General features: G+C 37.4%; 1 protein-coding gene across 4 annotated transcripts in view; it reads right to left on the bottom strand.

The window, feature by feature from the left end:
• LOC127424014 (smoothelin-like) overlaps positions 1-18,846 on the bottom strand; it is a 111,979-nt gene that overhangs the window by 12,291 nt on the left and 80,842 nt on the right. For 2 of the 4 annotated variants that reach the window (XM_051668779.1, XM_051668788.1), the window contains exons 11-19: positions 17,124-17,297; positions 12,027-12,102; positions 11,821-11,853; positions 6,815-6,988; positions 6,193-6,255; positions 3,481-3,544; positions 3,077-3,244; positions 2,872-2,989; positions 1,467-1,618 (exon numbers count right to left, since the gene is read on the bottom strand). In XM_051668779.1, the coding sequence (XP_051524739.1) occupies positions 1,467-1,618; positions 2,872-2,989; positions 3,077-3,244; positions 3,481-3,544; positions 6,193-6,255; positions 6,815-6,988; positions 11,821-11,853; positions 12,027-12,102; positions 17,124-17,297 (1,022 nt within the window). The remainder of the gene's footprint in view (positions 1-1,466; positions 1,619-2,871; positions 2,990-3,076; positions 3,245-3,480; positions 3,545-6,192; positions 6,256-6,814; positions 6,989-11,820; positions 11,854-12,026; positions 12,103-17,123; positions 17,298-18,846) is intronic. The other 2 variants (XM_051668797.1, XM_051668806.1) reach the window with 1 other exon arrangement.

The following is an 18,846-nucleotide window of genomic DNA, read 5'->3' as shown; positions in this document are numbered from 1 at the left end:
AGTTGAGAAGAGTTCAAATTTGTGCAAATGAGCCGTGTGCAATTTGGCAATCACCAATAAGAAAGAAGACAGCTGGAAACTGTAATTGATTAGGAACTGGTGACCAAGTACAGTGACTTGGTGACCTCCAACAATTAAATCAGTAGCACTAATGACTTGCCGGACATTTAAGCAATTTCAGATTGTGCCTTTAATAGAGACAACAGCATGGGAAGTGAAATAAACCAGTGCTCATATTTAGATTAAGGGTGATAGTCATAAAATTAGAGAGTATCTATGGGAATTGCCTGGGGACAGATCAACCAGGCAGAAGGAAAGGAGAGAGGAAGCAGGTTCAGGCCTACTCTATATACTGTCTTTGATTAATGGTCTTTCATTAGGAGACACTATACTGTGGTCATTCCTTAGTGTCCGGCTGGATGTTTCTCAATTCAAAAGGAGCATAAATGCAAAAATGTTATGTTATGCTGGGGAGGGGAAGGAAAGTAGAAATGCAAATAAAAATATTTGGAAAGCTAGTAAGGTTTATTCATTTAAGTGGACTTAAGTGAATAAAAGAAAGTTTATTAAAACATGATTAGACTAGAGATGCAGATCGGATCTTGTTAATAGCTTCGGTTGTATTACTGAAACAGGCTTAAACAACAAAACTCAGGATTTCTAGAGATAACACTTTGCATAGTAAATAGACTCGTCTTTCCTTATAGAATGTCCTTCTATAAAATGTCTTTATTGGGAGGTTGAAAAAAACAGTCTTTAAAGGAATATTCTGGGATAAACACAATTTAAGTCTATGGCTTAATCTGTGGCATTCTTTTGAATATGAAAACAATAATTTTGACTCATCCCTCAGTTTGTAAAAGTGAACAACATTTTTTTTCCAGTAGTGCACTTACCATGTTAGTCTAGCATGTGTAAGGAAGGGTTTAAAAGCAGAAATGTGAAGCTCATCTTGTTGTTAAAGCAGTTTTAATGCAAAAAATTGCATTATTTGAGCTGTACATTTTTTTAAAGAAACTATTTTGAGATGGGACTACTTTTTAAGTGGATGAACTTATGTGTTACCAACATGTAAACAGTGCTTTACGGACTTGCGCCACTTCCCGTCATTGCGCAGATACCAAGAAACATAGCCAAGTTTACTTTTTGGCTGGCCGTGACATGAGTTTAAAAGATCGGAATTAACTTAACAGACATTTTTAAGTGTTACGATTATACTTAAAAACAATGTGGTAGTTACATATTTTACATTTTTGTTGGCAAAGTTGCCTGCTAGGCTTCCACTGTAGTGCATTAGTGTACACACATTTCCCCTTTAAGTTTAACAAACTGAATGGTGAGTCAAAATTATTGTCCACAGATACAAATAACCTGAAAAATTATGTTAACAAATGTATATATAAATATATCATTGTAAAATGCATCTTGAAACCCATTTGATAATGCGACATATGCATATGACTCACTCTGCTGTACTGAAGGCCACCTCAAAGTTGTGCCTGCGGTTACTGGGACTGAGGCTGGAGTAGTCAAAGGCTTCTGGAAAGAAGTTGTGCACTAGAGCACAGAACGCCATACCATCACTCCAGCTGGACGAGAAGTTCTGGATGTCCACATTCTTCATCACATGCAGGAGACAAAGAGAGCAACAGTTGGCAACAGGCACAATAGTAAAGGCGTGGTCACATTCACCTTTGTACAACAAAATTCCATGGGCGAAATACAGTAATCTCAAATGGAAATCTGCATGATAGTTAATTTCGTGCAAAGTTTGGTGAATTTTGACTTAAGAATTCGGTGCATTGACCAATAGGAAGTTGCTTCGTTTGGCAGTGACCTCAGTGTGTGCGGTGCTTCGTACACAGCTACACTGAATTTTCACAATGGACAAGGATATAATTTTAGCGGGGAGTTTCTTTTTAACTTCATTCTCACAGAATATGAAGTGAGGCATTAACTCTTTAAGCTCTGAAGGTGTTTTTATTTTTTAAGATTTCCTGTTTCAGTGGCATGCCCAAATTAAAGGCTTACAACTCTACAAAAACTAAAACAAAAGAGGAGCAATTGTTTGGTATCATTTTTAAGAAAATGTACATTATGAATAATTATGAGACTTTCAGCCTAAGAAACTGCTGAAAACACACACACACACACAAAAACTTTAGCCATAAATGAACTTTTTTTCTGATTTGACATTATATATCTCAGGGTGCAAATAAGGTAGCTCTGAAAAAATGGGTTTGTTTTGTTCCCAATCATGTCGCCTTTCACTGAGTATAATTTTGTGTTGGTATCTCAAAGCAATCAAAAGTTATAGCATTACAAAAATAATTTATCCTAGTGTCTAAAAATTCCTCCAAGTGTCCAAAAGCCTCTCCAAACAAATTGAACATAATTACTGTTCATAAGAACTAATTACACATGCAAATACAACAATGACTAAAGGTATGCTCTCTCTCCAAAGCATGCAGGCATAAGTAACGAGATCTCATTCAGTTCCATTCTGTCATTTGAGCCATCGAGTTTGTCTCATGTACTTGGCACCATCTCCCGCTGGCCCTATGTAATTAGAGTGAACGATCCTCTCTGCCCATATTTGGATGACTTCCACCTCTGGTTGCAGTGATCTGAATCCTAATACGATTGGTTAAGCATTCCATGATTTTTATAGTGCTTTTTGTCCTTTTTTAAAAGGACCTCAAATCACTTTATACTTTTGTTAAATAAAAAGAGCAGCTTAGACATTCTGCTAAATAACTTAATGGAAAAAAACACTGTCATACAGGTTTGGATCAACAACAATATTATGACTGAGGTTTAATTTTTGGGTGAACTATCCCTTTAAGTCAGGTTCTGATTCACTCCTTTTACCTCATAGGAACGTGTCTTGGATCTGCACCAGTCCAAAAGCATCTGTTTGATGGAGTTGGCATTGGGCACACCAAAGCTTGTGGAACGCTGCACCTTGTTTACTGTAATCGCTGAACTGCTATATGGAAAAAGAGATGTTGCTGAATAGCTGGCACTTCAATGAACTAAATGTGCTCAAAACACTTGAAAAAAACTTTAAGCTCACCCTCCAGTGTCTTTCTCAAGTTTTTCAATCATGGCTCTTCGTGCCTGAGCTGCAGATGTCTTGGGTAGTGTCTGAGATCTCATCAACTCCACTCTCTCTGCCTGTCTGCGCTCAAGAGCTGATGTTCTGCTTCCACTACGAGGCGTGTCATCTTCACGGTCAAAAACACTTAGTGAACAGAGAGAGAGAAACAAAACATTGAAGTATATCTGAGCATAAAAAAACAATACAATCTAAAATGGGGTTTGTGCAAATACCCAAGACTAGTATGTGCAATATTAACAGTGATGCTAATTTTAGCAAACACCTCTAATATATTACTCAGATGACAAAACAGACACATTAAATTATTTTTATTTTTTTTACATTACAAGGAGTTGTAATGAGTTTTTCATGCCACTTACCTGCCAATCTTTCTTGTGGATGTGGCACTGGAGTAGCTGTAGGATTTAGTTTGCATTGTGCCTTCTTATGGGACAATAAGAGAAAAGAGAAGGTTTGACAGGGGAACTGATAGAAATGAAACTAAAAGAAACCTGTTCTCACAAAATCCTGTTACTTTACCTACATTTTTGCTAAATGATTTTTACGATGCTCGTCGTACATATCGCAGCAGTTTCCAGGTGAAATGATCACTAGAGGCACTACTACAACAATGACTTTTATTCTCTCTCACACAAATTCTCTTTCATAAATAACTACTTTTGCCCTGTTCTTCACACAGTGCTATTTTATGACATCGAAAACTTTTACTATAGCACATGACTTGTAAGGCAATACATTTTAACATTTGCATTACATAACCATCTACATTTACAAGCTTGTTCTAGCGTGATCAAATTGTGCGGTAGCTCAGCTGATAGAGCGTTACATGTGCAATGCAAAGGACTTGGTTATGAGTCCTGGGGCCGGTTGCACCAGCTATACGTAAGTTACAACTTAGCCTAGTTGTGGCGTAAATGGGCACTAATTCACAATTTATGCACTACTAAATATTTGAGTGATGCACCATTAAGCATAGGTAGAACGTAACCCTATGTATAAACTAAATATTTTTGGCAGTCCTTTACGACCAGGACTAATGGTTGGAATAAAAAAGCAGACTGATATTTAATGACATCAATGAGCTCATGTTTTGCATGAGAGACTTCAAACCTTTAGACATATATGATGATGTTGCCATTTACACATTTATATTTACAAGAGAGAACATTATGTAAAACTCTTACTTCTTAGTGGCTCTTCAGCATGAAACCGATCTAACAGTGCACTTCACAGGTGCGTCGCCTGGTGTCAAGTTTCAACACATACAAAATATATAGGATATTAAAATGAATAAATGTCAGTTGTTCCAGCCTATTCATTTATTGCCCATTATTAATTTTAGATACAGTTCCTGAATAATATTATTTGCATAGGCTGAATATACTATTTATTAAATCTATAATTTATTACGGATCGTATTTAAATGGGGATATTTATAACAGCTGACAGTTATGTGAGAAAACAAGGTTTGAACATTAACTGTAACATAATAAAACTGAAATGCACATCATTTGAACACTTTAGTGTTCAAATTTGAAGGCTTCTTATTGGATCAATTCAGGTAAACGTCATATTATGCGAATACGCATCACTTTACGGAGAGCTTACGATCTACTAGCTAAGTTTTGCCATACAACCAAATTAAGCACTGACTTAGTTACAAACTATCTAGTAGTTACTAAGCCCTTAGTGTGAACTTTACATTCCAACTTAATTAAGACCTTACGCACAGCTGGTGCAACCCTACCCTGAAGAGCACGCGAGTCAAACACGTGAGCCAAAGGTGTCATAGAAGCACCACAAAATGACACGGTTACTTCAACAACTGCATTTTTCATCTCACATTTGTTATGACACTATCGGTTAGGTTTAGGGTAGTAAGGTAGGTAGGTTTTGTTAATTTAAATCTCAACAGAGTATTAATCTTCACCTCATCTGTTTGGGAGAACATTTAACTTGCTTTTAGAGCAAAACAGTGGACATTTCACCTCAGAACAGCTGCGATACGTGTAATGAACCAGGTAATATACATTTCCAAAAATGTCACCACAGTCAATTTATTTTTATGTCATCATGCTGAAATAAAAAGGGGTGAATTTACTAAACAGATGTGCCACTTCTGCATGCCTGTGTCTTCTTCACTAACCACTTGCATTCCAAGTGCTAAATGCACCAAAATAGCGCTGCGGCACAAGTATTTCAAGTCATGTACATAATAAGTACATTGTTTCAAATGCTTAAGTATATAGTAGTTAAAGACACCTAATACAAATTGGGTCCAATTGTACTTTTTTATTATTATTTTTTTTTTTAACAAAACTCTGTGCTATTTGCCTTGTGTAATTGACATTGTGTACGTTTTCTATTGATCATGCCAGATATCCAGAAGTGCAATGTAGCCGAGGGCACTTTAAGCACTTTAAAGAGCCGATTTAGGTGTCTGGATTACAGTTCTGGGGTGATGCCGGATCCTCCACAACCTTGCACTCAGAACCGGCCTGGAAGATGGGAAATTGTGTCGTGCAAAAGGCATTCAGCACAAAATATTTGTGGTACACTGTTAACCGATTTGCATAACTCCTTTAGTGAATCTGGCCCTGAAACAATGTGACAGCATGTGCAAATAAACAATGCTATAAGAGGGCACATTTAATTCTTAAGCAGGGTGCACACTTGGTGCTTTTGTATGAATGTATATTGTTTTGTTTATTGTTTTTAATGTCAATCTTGTTTTTTTTATTTCCCCTTAATTCATTGTTTTATTTGCCCATGTACAGCACCTTGGTATACACTTGTTGTTTTTAAATGTGCTCTATAAATAAACTGAGCTTGACCACTGTACGATTTGTGACACTGCCAGAACTTTGTCGGAGGCAAAGATTCATCACAAAGGCAGTTAATTGGCTGTCAGTAAATATGCCACACTAAGCAATCAGAGGCTGACGAAAGCCTACGACAAAAATATTTTGCGATCGCCAAAATTTGTCTCAGACGGCAAAATCGCACAGTGTGAACCAGGCTTTAGTGAATTTTCCCAGAGTATGAGTACAAAGAGGGTCTAATGAACTCACTCTCTGTCTTTTGAACATAGCTGGATTCCATGATAGTGCTGCGGGACGTCCTGCCAGCATCATCTGCACATGCAAACAATAACAGTGTTACAATCAAGTTACAAACAGGCCACAAACAGGTTTGCACTGAATATAAACATATTCAGTGCAGCTTGTTTGATAAAAGGACTGCTTATGCACTGTCTAATGCATATTGCACACCAAATTAGCAAAAGCTTTCTCAAAACAACAAGCTCCAATATAAAGTAAGTAAAGATTTGTATTAGTCCACCAGAGTTCCCAGACTGCTTCATGGAGCAGTTCAAGGGAAAAGCATTCATTGGATTTGACCAAATTTACAGCTTTGAATCATTTAAAGATATGAGTCTTATTTGAGACCTTTAGTAGCAAGCATGCAAGGCATCCTTGATCACACCTGTATACTCTCCTTTGCTCTCGGGGATAATTCAGATATTTAAACAAGTAAACTCTGGCTTGTCACTTTGTATATTGGTCAGACACCCTCTTCCTGTCTACGTGGGCAGTTCTTGGTCAGAATAAGCTGTGCCGATAAATACCACAATAATCTCCTCTTCTCTTCAAACTCATACAAGCAGAGTTTAGTACTCTACTGTTGCAGTACCTGTCTTTGAAACACGATTGGTTATGTGGCTGATGGTGGAGCCATCTGTAGACCGCTCAGTCTTCTTCATTACCACTTCACTGGTGTCTCCACCCACCCGAGTTTTCTGAGCCCTCTCTTCTCTCTGCTGTCTGAGCTCCTTCAGACGAACATCTCTCTCCTTTTCTCTCTGATCTGAGGAGGATGGGAATATGAAAGTCAGGAGTGATTATGAATGACAAAGGAAAGAGAAATTAGGATGAAGACAGAGGAAAATGTGGATGAGAGAGGGCATGGATTCAGATTAGTGATGCACAATACATCAGTGGCCATCTTAGTGGCCATATTAGTATTTAAATTTGATGCCATTGGTCAATATTTAATTTGGTTAATATTGGATTTCTTAATGGACTCTGTCATTAAATGTCCACCTATTTACGTGTTTGTCTCCTGGAGGAAATACTGAGAAGTAGGATGTTAAAGTAGGAGAGAGGAAAGGGTTGAAATATCACTAAAGGTACCATCTGATGCAAAATACACTGTATATTTTGATATCTAAATTCCAAAATAATCAGGTATGCCCTCATATACAACTCCAAGGCATGGTTAAAATAAAACACACACACACACACACACACACATATACTGCACATATCACTGGCACAAAGATGTGAGATCTCGCTAAAATATATCAAGTCCAAAAAATAAAGAATAATGGGCAGAAGATTTTATGTTTATCATTTTAAGCATTTTTAATATCATTAAATTTGTATTGTACTGTTACTATTAGAAAAATCAATGTTATTACAATTTTTGTTTAATAATCGATGAATGTAGTACCATGTGTGTTTACAGACCCCCCAACAGGACAGGGTGGTAATTTTTTTTCTGAAAGAGTTTTGCTTTCCCTCGCAGTAAGTTTTGCGAGGGAAATATAAAATTTTAACTATACTGGCGGCCAAAAGTTTGGAATAATGCACAGATTTTGCTCTTATGGAAAGAAATTGGTACTTTTATTCACCAAAGTGGCATTCAACTGATCACAATGTATAGTCAGGACATTAATAATGTGAAAAATTACAATTACAATTTGAAAAAAAAAAATACTTCAGAGTTCTCATCAAAAAATCCTCCACATGCAACAATGACAGCTTTGCAGATCCTTGGCATTCTAGCTGTCAGTTTGTCCAGATACTCAGGTGACATTTCACCCCACGCTTCCTGTAGCACTTGCCATAGATGTGGCTTTCTTGTCGGGCACTTCTCACGCACCTTACAGTCTAGCTGATCCCACAAAAGCTCAATGGGGATAAGATCCATAACACTCTTTTCCAATTATCTGTTGTCCAATGTCTGTGTTTCTTTGCCCACTCTAAACTTTTCTTTTTGTTTTTCTGTTTCAAAAGTGGCTTTACTTTGCAATTCTTACCATAAGACCCCTGAGTCTTCTCTTTACCGTTGTACGTGAAACTGTTGTTGAGCGGGTAGAATTCAATGAAGCTGCCAGCTGAGGACATGTGAGGCGTCTATTTCTCAAAGTAGAGACTCTGATGTACTTATCCTCTTGTTTAGTTGTACATCTGGCCTTCCACATCTCTTTCTGTCCTTGTTAGAGCCAGATGTCCTTTGTCTTTGAAGACTGTAGTGTACACCTTTGTATGAAATCTTCAAGCATTCAAGCAATTTCAAGCATTGCACAGCCTTCATTCCTCAAAACAATGATTGACTGATGAGTTTCTAGAGAAAGCGGTTTCTTTTTTGTTGCCATTTTTGACCTAATATTGACCTTAAGACATTCCAGTCTATTGCTTACTGTGGCAACTCAAAAACAAACACAAAGACAATGTTAAGCTTCATTTAACGAACCAAATAGCTTTCAGTAGTGTTTGATATAATGGCAAGTGATTTTCTAGTACCAAATTAGCAATTTAGCATGATTACTCAAGGATAAGGTGTTGGAGTGATGGCTGCTGGAAATGGGGCCTGTCTAGATTTGATCAAAAATGACTTTTTTCAAATAGTGATGGCGATGTTTATAGTGATACTTTGTGATCAGTTGAATGCCACTTTGGTGAATTAAAGTACCAATTTCCTTCCAAAACAGCAAAATCTGTACATTTTTCCAAACTTTTGGCCACCAGTGTATGTTATTTTAGAATATAAAATATAACATATAATACCAAGCTATAATTATTATAATAATGATAATTCTGCAACATTCAATGGAGGCTAAAGAGTAGATAGGCACAGAAGAGAAACTTCTTGTTCAAGAACCCTTTCCGAGGTTGTACTGGATTATGACACATGTCACGGTCCTGTCACTTTGTCAGTCTGGGTTTTTATGTGGCAAGACTGTAACATCATTGTTCTATGTCTGTCTTGTGTTTTGTTCTCTGTCTTTGTGTGAGTGCACGGCTTCGGTTGTGATTTCCCTGACATGCGCTCCTCGGCTAGTCTCATGTTTCATGTTTGGAGCATGGTGTCTGGATCCTGACTTCCCTGTCTGGTTCGGTTTCGGTTGGTGTCGGGATCCGGACACGCATGCTCCATATTCTGTCTGTTATTGCCGTGAGTGCATTGCGCTTATGTCATCTTGGTGGCATGCACTCATGTCAATTGTTTATGTCTGTCTCTCGCGACCACTGATGCGCTTTGCTTTGTGCTCACGTCTTCACGTTGTGATGAGGTTCAGCCACTTCGGTCTGAGGTGTCGGATTTGTGTGGCCGAACCCTCGCACAGGTGTCCTTTATCCTTTTGTTGCCTGTTGTGTGCATCGTATGGCGTTTGACTCACGATGTACGCTCAGGGTTGGCATGAGCGCATGTTGCCTGTTGTCTTGGCGATATGTGCTCAGGCCATTCGGGTGTCTGTGTCTTGTGAGAGCACGTGGCTTTGTTTTGTTTGTGTATTGCCACGTGTCTCTCATTCTTGCGTCATACCCCGCCTCCTTGTTTGCTTATTATTAGTTCATTAGTCACACATGTCCTGCTTGTTAACCCGTTTGATTTCTCTCCCTCTTTTAGTCTCCTCGTGTGTACTGTCCAGTGCCAGTTTGTCTTGTTTCGTGATTCATGTTGGTCTCCAGTTGGTCCAGTTTCCCGTCTGTTGATTCCGGTCCTGGACACAGCCCAGCTTCAGTGGGTTTCCAGCCGTGACTGTGTTTAACCCTATGGGGTAGTTTTTGTTTGCCTTGTTTTTTGTTAATAAATTCCCTTTTACTCTGCATTTGGGTCCTGCCACTCCTTCAACCTGTGACAACATATACCAATTCACCTGTAGTTCCAATGTTGATCATATACAGCTACTGATAGGCTACGTACACACGGCAACTAAATACGGTTGTCAGTTCACCTTTTAGTGCTTAAACCTGTTCTGTACATATACAGTTCGATAAAATACGTGAGTGGCAACCACATTATACAACCGAGGTAAACTCCCCAAAAATTCAGGAAGTGACAGCCGCATTCTCAAAAATTCTACGTAGTGTGTACAGAACTGAACCGAACAACTCATTAAGGTTAATTACATGATCAGTGGCGCATTCGAGATGTTTCCATCTTCTCCTGGTGCAAATCAGACTCACAGAGTTATGTGCGTATCTCCTCTCATTCATACTTTCCAGTCTGTCACTCCTCAATAGTTTCTCTAAACATCCCTGCAGTCTTGGGATAACTGGTACATACAGCAGAGATTCTTTGATAATAGTCCAGCATGAGTGCATGCACTCTTTAAACAGCAGCCGCTTAGACGAGCGTGAACAAAAGACAGTGATTCCGTTAACGGCAGCTAACCATTGCCGGATGGTGTTACCCAAGGGAGTCAGTCCTGTGTCCCGTACATGTACATGGAATGAAAAAATAGGGGATTCACTCCCATATTTAAATGCAGTTGTCACACCCGAAACTTTTTAGTGTGTACGTGGCCATATATGACACAATTCTTGCAAAGTGTTCCAGTGAAGAAATAGTGAGAACTCGTGAAATGCGTGCGTTCCAGTGAATCAGACATGCACAGACAGCTTTTCTGTCATCTGTTCTTCAAAATATAATCAAGTGTGCTTCTTCAAATGCACGTCTGTTTGTAACACGACATTTCTTGTCTTATGTCACTCCGGGATGTCTATGTCACCTGCCACAGTGGTGGGTGGATGAGCAAAATTACCCACCACTGCGCATGATTTACCCGCATTTGGCGGGTGCAAATTTCCTACCCTGGTAGTAACCATAGTTTTTGGTGGAAAACATGTTTTTTCTGTAGTAATATTGTAGTAACCATGATTGTTTTAGGCTAACCTTTTATTATTATTATAATTTTATTTACTTATTTTTTGACAGAAACCATGGTTTTACTATAGTAATATTGTAGTAGGCCAACTATGAAAAGTTAGTTAAGTAACCATGTTCTTTTGGCAGAAACCATGGTTTTATTACAGTATACTGTATCCATATAGTAACCATAGTTTTATTATAGATTAACCATAGTTAATCTTGTGGTTACTACAAATACAATGGTATTTGTAGTAAAATCAAAATAACCACAAAAGTATGATTTTTATTACCATAGTTTTTGTTTTCCTGTATTATTAATATGGTTTTACTATGAATATCAAGGTTAAAATATGGTTATTTTAGTAAAACCATGGTAAATTTATTGTGAGGGCACACAAAACTTATTGTGAGGGAATGCAAAACGTATTGCGAGGTAACACAAAACTATTTCAGAAAAAAATTAAATAAATCCCCACCCAGTCCTCTTAGGGGCTTCGAATATGTCAATTCTATTAAGCAAACACAAAGTGAGCAGTACCACATGATTACAAAACACATACACTTTCATGCACAATCTAACATTAATAAAAGGACAGGAGTAATCAGAGTATCACACTCATGAGTTAAATACAAGCACAGACAAAAACATCAGCTATCAAAAGCTCTAAATGATGCTTCGTAAGCCCCACAGTAAAAACGTTACTAGGGCTCAGCGAAGAGTGAACTGGGCAAAAGCACACATGATCCAGCATCCCTACCCATTTCCTCCAGTGTGCACCCCAGCTTAGCCTCTGAGAGCAGAGAGAGAGAGAGAGAGATACATCAGATTGAATAAAAGGAAGAACAAAGAATGTCTAGCAGAGATATGTCTAGAACAGATACTCAAAGAGTATCACAGAGAGGAGAGAAGAAGGGCAGAAGAAGAGAGGAAGGGCTATAAAAACAAAAGTAGAGAGGTATTTACCTCGCTTTTTCTTTCGGAGTTCTCTCATTGCAGCCCTGATCATTTTCCTTTCTTCAAAGTCTTTACAGTCATCAAGCTGTAAAAGCAAACAAAAAACCCCACCCAAACAAATAATAATCATAATAAAAATATCAATCCTGATTAATGTTAATCTCTTTAATGCATTATCATTGTTAAAGGAAACATGAAACCATGATCGCAAACCATTTTACTTCAGTAATGGGATGCATTTCCGAGTGAAATAGGATATTTAACCTACATACTGTAAAATACACCTCATAAAAAATGTAGGATGGGACTTGATTTATCCATCAGAAATTGATTATATTGGCCCACTCCTGTGACACTGAATTACGCAATCGAGTCGGTCTCCCTACACTCTCAATCTACTGATACAGTGCATCCGGAAAGTATTCACAGCGCTTCACTTTTTCCACATGTTGTTATGTTACAGCCTTATTCCAAAATGGATTAAATTCATTATTTTCCTCAAAATTCTACAAACAATACCCCATAATGACAGCGTGAAAGAAGTTTGTTTGAAATCTTTGCAAATGTATTAAAAATAAAAAACAAAAAAAAAAAAAAAAAAAAAATCACATGTACATAAGTATTCACAGCCTTTGCTCAATACTTTGTTGAAGCACCTTTGGCACCAATTACAGCCTCAAGTCTTTTTGAGTACACCTATTTTTGGGCAGTTTCTCCCATTCTTCTTTGCAGGACCTCTCAAGCTCCATCAGGTTGGATGGGGAGTGTCGGTGCACAGCCATTTTCAGATCTCTCCAGAGATGTTCAATAGGGTTCAAGTCTGGGCTCTGGCTGGGCCACTCAAGGACATTCACAGAGTTGTCCCGGAGCCACTCCTTTGTTATCTTGGCTGTGTGCTTAGGGTCGTTGTCCTGTTGGAAGATGAACCTTCGCCCCAGTCTGAGGTCCAGAGCGCTCTGGAGCAGGTTTTCATCCAAACTTCTTCCATTTACGGATGATGGAGGCCACTAAAATTTTTCTGTACCCTTCCCCAGATCTGTGCCTCGATACAATCCTGTCTCGGAGGTCTACAGATAATTCCTTGAACTTCATGGCTTGGTTTGTGCTCTGACATGCACTGTTAACTGTGGCACCTTATATAGACAGGTGTGCACCTTTCCAAATCATGTCCAATCAACTGAATTTACCACAGGTGGACTCCAATCAAGTTGTAGAAACATCTCAAGGATGATCAGTGGAAACAGGATGCACCTGAGCTCAATTTTGAGTGTCATAGCAAAGGCTGTGAATACTTATGTACATGTGATTTTTTTCGTTTTTTATTTTTAATAAATTTGCAAAGATTTCAAACAAACTTCTTTCACGTTGTCACTATGGGGTATTGTTTGTAGAATTTTGAGGAAAATAATGAATTTAATCAATTTTGGAATAAGGCTGTAACATAACAAAATGTGGAAAACGTGAAGCGCTGTGAATACTTTCCGGATGCACTGTACATCTGAATATTTTGCAGTAAACTTAAAATATTTTATAATCTTAATATCAATAGTTTTATATATTTCCAGCATTTTTATTTCGATTATGTCCTTCGCAATGCTTCATAAGTTTGTGGTTCATTCCCTCATGAAAGACGTTAAGTAGGGTACAACGGGGCTAAATGCACCCCAGGGTAAAAGGCACATTTTATTTTATTTTATTCCAAATCTACCACAGTACTTTCCTTAACACCTGTTTGTCACTAAACACTGCAAAAGTTTCCTGATCCATGAAATCATTGCGTTTTCTTCCAAGTTGCGAATTAAATGTACGTGAAAAACCATAATATCGCAAAAACAATGTGCAAATAAAGCTGCGTTTCTATCCAATGTGTTCAAAAGAACAATATTTTCACTTTCTGAGAAATTGAAGCCACTAACCTACTTTTCGCGCTGTTCTGATATTGACAAAGCGAAAATGCGTAAAAATGTTTGTGAAATTTGCTGTCTTCTGCCTGTTTCCATTCAAATGTCCTTTTATCAATAAAAATGGTGTGTGATGGCATTATGCTTAAAAAAACACTTTGTCGCATAGGTTTTTAATCACAAAAGAAATCTGCTCTTAAGCCGTTTCCATAAAGAAATGTGTGTATATCGCTAATTGTGTACTTTTCGCCTCCCAGATGTCCCCAATTTGTAAAATGGGGAGAGTATTGAGACAATTCATTGAAATTAGACAGCTTACTGTCATTTTAATTTTACAAATAAATGCAATCAGAAGACGAGGAATTGCAGTCAAAAGGGAGCAGTTGCCCTTCTGATAGGACTGTAATAATGGTCCTGATGTTGCGCCTATCAGGTTGCCACCGGTTCCGACTCGAAAGCGAATCATCATGGCCCTGTTCAAGCTGACAACCTGCACCAAGTAGTGGGGAAATTTTTGGTCTTAGTGTAAGGAGCATCCATCGATGTGTATATGCTGTGTGAACAGCTATTTAAGAAAAATGTAAGCGGTGTAATATCAGGGTTTACATATATGATACATTCCTGATATTCAATAGGCTATTTTGAACAATCATCTAATCTAAAGCATCGCCATCACAACTGCATTATGTCCCGCATATTTGTCCAGCAACTTTTAACGATCAACTGAACTTGATTATCATCTCAAATTAATTTTAGTGTCATAATGAAATTTACATTTTCTGAAGCTCAGCAAATGCGATCCGAGGTAAAGAGGGTACGTTTTAAAATGTTCAAAAGCTAGTTTTCTGAAAGTGAACTCGGCATTGGACAAATAATTCTGATTTCAAGTATATGTAGGCCGATATTATTTTTTCGTTTGGTAATTTATTTTATTTAATACAGGGAATTTTGCCGGCATTTTTTTTCAAAAGTAAGCTAAACAATAATTTTATAGAATTGGGCTTTATGTTAGTGTTCCAAAAAAACAACACTGAAGCTTTTCTCATAGTATTGTGTATTTTTAATTTAAAACATCTTTGTGCATAGAAATTATATGTTTTTTGTATTGTGGACTAATTCTGTGACTGCCATCTATTATTTTGAATGGTGTGGAAAAGCAACTTCGATAAATAAATGGATTGCTACCGCGATTAAATGAATCGCAATGAGTGGCCATTCATTTGTTCTCTGTGCACATGTTGATGACAGGTGCATGATACATACGAGATATTTGTGTTGGCACTCCTGGAAGTGTCATGACGCAGATGTGTTTGCAGCATCGGATCTGTGCAGTTATGCATTTAAGACCAATCCATAACAGTGCGAGTAATGCTACATGTACAGTAAATTGGCTTTCAAGAATGTATGTCTTGTCGTCATGATTAACACAGGCTAACGATTGGGGTAAATTCTGTCATGTGACACTATATTTTTGCGTTAATGCCAATTTTCTAGACACATTTTTTTCCAAACCAGTTTTTTGCGACATTTGAAATATCGACATAGAGTTTATGCGCTAGAGTTAAATACTTTCCATCAGATATATCGGTAAACTTTTGATGCGCTACATCTTTTGTCGCCAAAAAACCCTTGGATGGAAACATAGTTACTGTGACTCTTTTTTTACTAAAATACTTTCGGTTTATAGCATGCAGACAAAACACTCTAAAGAACTGTGTCTCTTGTCTGGGAGCAACAGCGCATCACAAAATTCTGGGAGAACTATGTGTATGCGTTCCTCCTTCCTTATGTCTTTGCCGTGCGGCTCTAATATATTTAAGTGTCAATAAACCTGCTCTTCGACACATGTTTGTATTCAAATTATTTGCTCTGCAAACATTATGCAGGCTTTGGATTTTCAGGACACCATTATTTCATGATGACCAGAGCAACATTTCAGATGCAATGACTGGTCCTCTGGTTTGTTCAGTTAGAAACTAGTTATTTTGTCACATGACTTGATTCTGATGCACATCCTGTATTCCTAATAAATAAAATAGGAGTTTATTCAGTAAATGTGTTTTCATCTTAGTTTATGCACATTTCTTATTATCGAATAATAAATGTATCCACCTCAAGCAAGCATATACATTTATGTGCATTTTGGGGATTTTATTTGCATCTTGGTGTTTCCATCCAGCAGTTTTTATGCGATATCCCAAAATGCACATAAAAATACGTGGATGGAAACCCAGCTTTTTACTGATCCAATCACAATGGAGATTAATTTGTTTATAGAATACTTTGTCAAATTTGATTGAAATTAACAGAAAAAGGTTAACCCTTTTCTGAAGGGGTTATTTTGAATAAGAATGATTATAATCAGTTACTCAATGTCTCTAATGTATTTGTTGACAAGTTGACAAATTCTGCCCCATAACTATTGTCCCTATATCCACACGAGTGTGGGAGCCGTTTACCCCAGGTGTGAGGTCAAATACCTTCTTGCCATTTAAAAATAATAATAATAATAATACTAATAATTTTAAATCAAACAACATTCCGTTATTATTAGTTTTTTTCCAAACATGTTTCAAACATGTTGCTCCATCATTAGTTAATAAATAGAAATGTATTTTTCCAATCTTGATACATTTTGTGACCAGAAAGAAGCACATTTTCGTTAAGGTGTGCCTTTAGCCCCGTTGCAGCCTACACAGTCTTGTTATCCGATTTTCAAATAATTTTTTGCTTCAAATCAAAACTTGATCAAAGGTGAGGATATTCACCTCTTAGCTGGTTGGTTTGGTTCATGTCTTAGAATGCTTTTGTGAAGACTTTTATGAAATCCCAGTGGAAAAAATGAAAGGGAAAAACACTTCCGGAACCAAGACAGCTGAAAAAGTGGGCGGGCACTGTCATACTCTAATAGACACGGAACGTGTATTAAGAAAGTAAATGGGGTAAATTTTTGGTTTGATGTTATCTCATGTTACTTTTAGGTATTTTTGACCTTGTGTCATATTATTTTTTTATTGGATCGACATACTGCAGAGAGAACAGTATGTCCAAATTGTGATGCTAAGAGAGGGTAACAGGATCAAAAAATGTTGCAAGCCGTATTCGAACTTGTGTCGCCCACATAAGCGACATGACTCAATGTGTCAGAGCATATGTGCGAACCACTAGGACATAGATCCAAAGGAATTTTCCTGAGATTTTGTACCATTTTGTCCAGGATCTCCTCATCTTCAATGTCCTGCAGCTTTTCTGAGGTCAGCTTCTCATTCTGCACCTCAGCGTTGATGGAGCTAATGGATGAGCCGTTAGGAAGTACAGGAGCACTGGTCTTTATCTCTCTCGCAGGCTCAACCACAAGAGAAACGGGCTCAGTCTCCATCTGTGTGTGAGGATGGAAAACAAAGATAGTAAAACTCTATCAAGCCTTTATATATAAATGTATACTTATATTTAACAGTGTATCTGTTGTTTAATCATTTAACTTCTACAAAAATGTATTGCTTTAAAAATGTGCTTGTACTATCTTCAAAATAAATGCCACTTGATTTGATATTTTGTTATATAATGCACACATTTTTAAGTGTGGCTAAAGTGTCTAATTACTTTTTGTGGCCAATGTGTATTAAGTAAAAAATATAATATATGCATGAGAAACTTGGGACCATCATGGGAAAGAAAAACATAAAATCTACTAGCTGCCTATTTAGGATCTGATTCTATGGCAATAAAACCGTGATGACATTTATAACTCAGAACAGCTAATCCCTAAACCAACTTACCATTGACAGTAAAACAATTGACATTAAGATTTAAGAGCAGGGAATTAAATAAATGAGTGTCCAAAAATAAAATTGGCAGAGTGAAAGAGAGATGGTAAGACAAAGTAAAGAGCGAGTGAAGCGCACAGGGGAAATGGGGAGATGGAAAAAGGGGCTGGTCCTTGAATCTGATTTATGACTACAGCTGTGTTTACACAAAAGCCGTGGAAGCTCGCTGACATTTAGACAGGCATGAGAGCTCAGTAATTTCTGTGAATGTCCCTGGGATCCTTTGCTTGCTGCTCTCTCCTGAAACCCATCAGTTCTTCACTGATCCCTCCTCCAATACACCACAAGCGCTGTGGACATGCTTGCCACACCAGACGCTTGGTAAGGGGGAAGGTTTAAAGCATTGTCACTTAGAAAGAATGGAAAATTAGGTATCCAAAATATGAGATGCTTGTGACAAAGCAAAATGTGCAAGAATGCAAAATGTGGTCTTTAGAAAATTGTTTCAAAAAGAGCTCTAATCAGAAACAGTTTGTTATTGTACGCAACACTTTTAAAATGCACATTTTTCAAATACCTTTTTTATATCTCAGTCATATCTGTCTAAGTGAGTGCATGTGATAATGCATAAAAATGTTTGCAAACTTTATTAGATGCATTCTTTATTAAAAGCGTTATAAGTTTATTTCAGCTCTGAATTATGCTTTTCCATTCAGCTATCGTTGATGTTAGCCAAAGCGCTAATATTCAAAATGTGTCTGACATCATGGCTTTTACTTTACATGCATATGTGAAATGTTAAGAGTTAGTTTCTCTGTTTATTCCAGGACAGCTTTCATAGTTGCAGCAGGTGACATCACAGGAGAGAAACATGTAGAGCAAAAAGACCAGTTCAGTGATGACAAAAAAAGAAGAAATTAATCGCAGCTAATAACAAAAAGAGGCATGTTCCTGAAACCCTACCATGCTGCAATGTACATGACATTATATACAGCATACACTTCTTTTTTAGGTTGATTTCAGCTTTTACAGCCCATATAAAACAAGGTATAAATGATCTAGTAATTCTTTGTTATAATATAACATTTGATCTTTCTTCTGACAGTGTTATTTTTTTTGTTTTTTTTGCAAAATATCACAGAAGAAGATAAGAACTGACAA

This window comes from Myxocyprinus asiaticus, chromosome 3, assembly GCF_019703515.2.
Source record: "Myxocyprinus asiaticus isolate MX2 ecotype Aquarium Trade chromosome 3, UBuf_Myxa_2, whole genome shotgun sequence".
NCBI lineage: Eukaryota > Metazoa > Chordata > Actinopteri > Cypriniformes > Catostomidae > Myxocyprinus > Myxocyprinus asiaticus.
The sequence above is the reverse complement of the archived record's forward strand: the minus strand, read 5'-3'. Positions and strand labels throughout refer to the sequence as shown.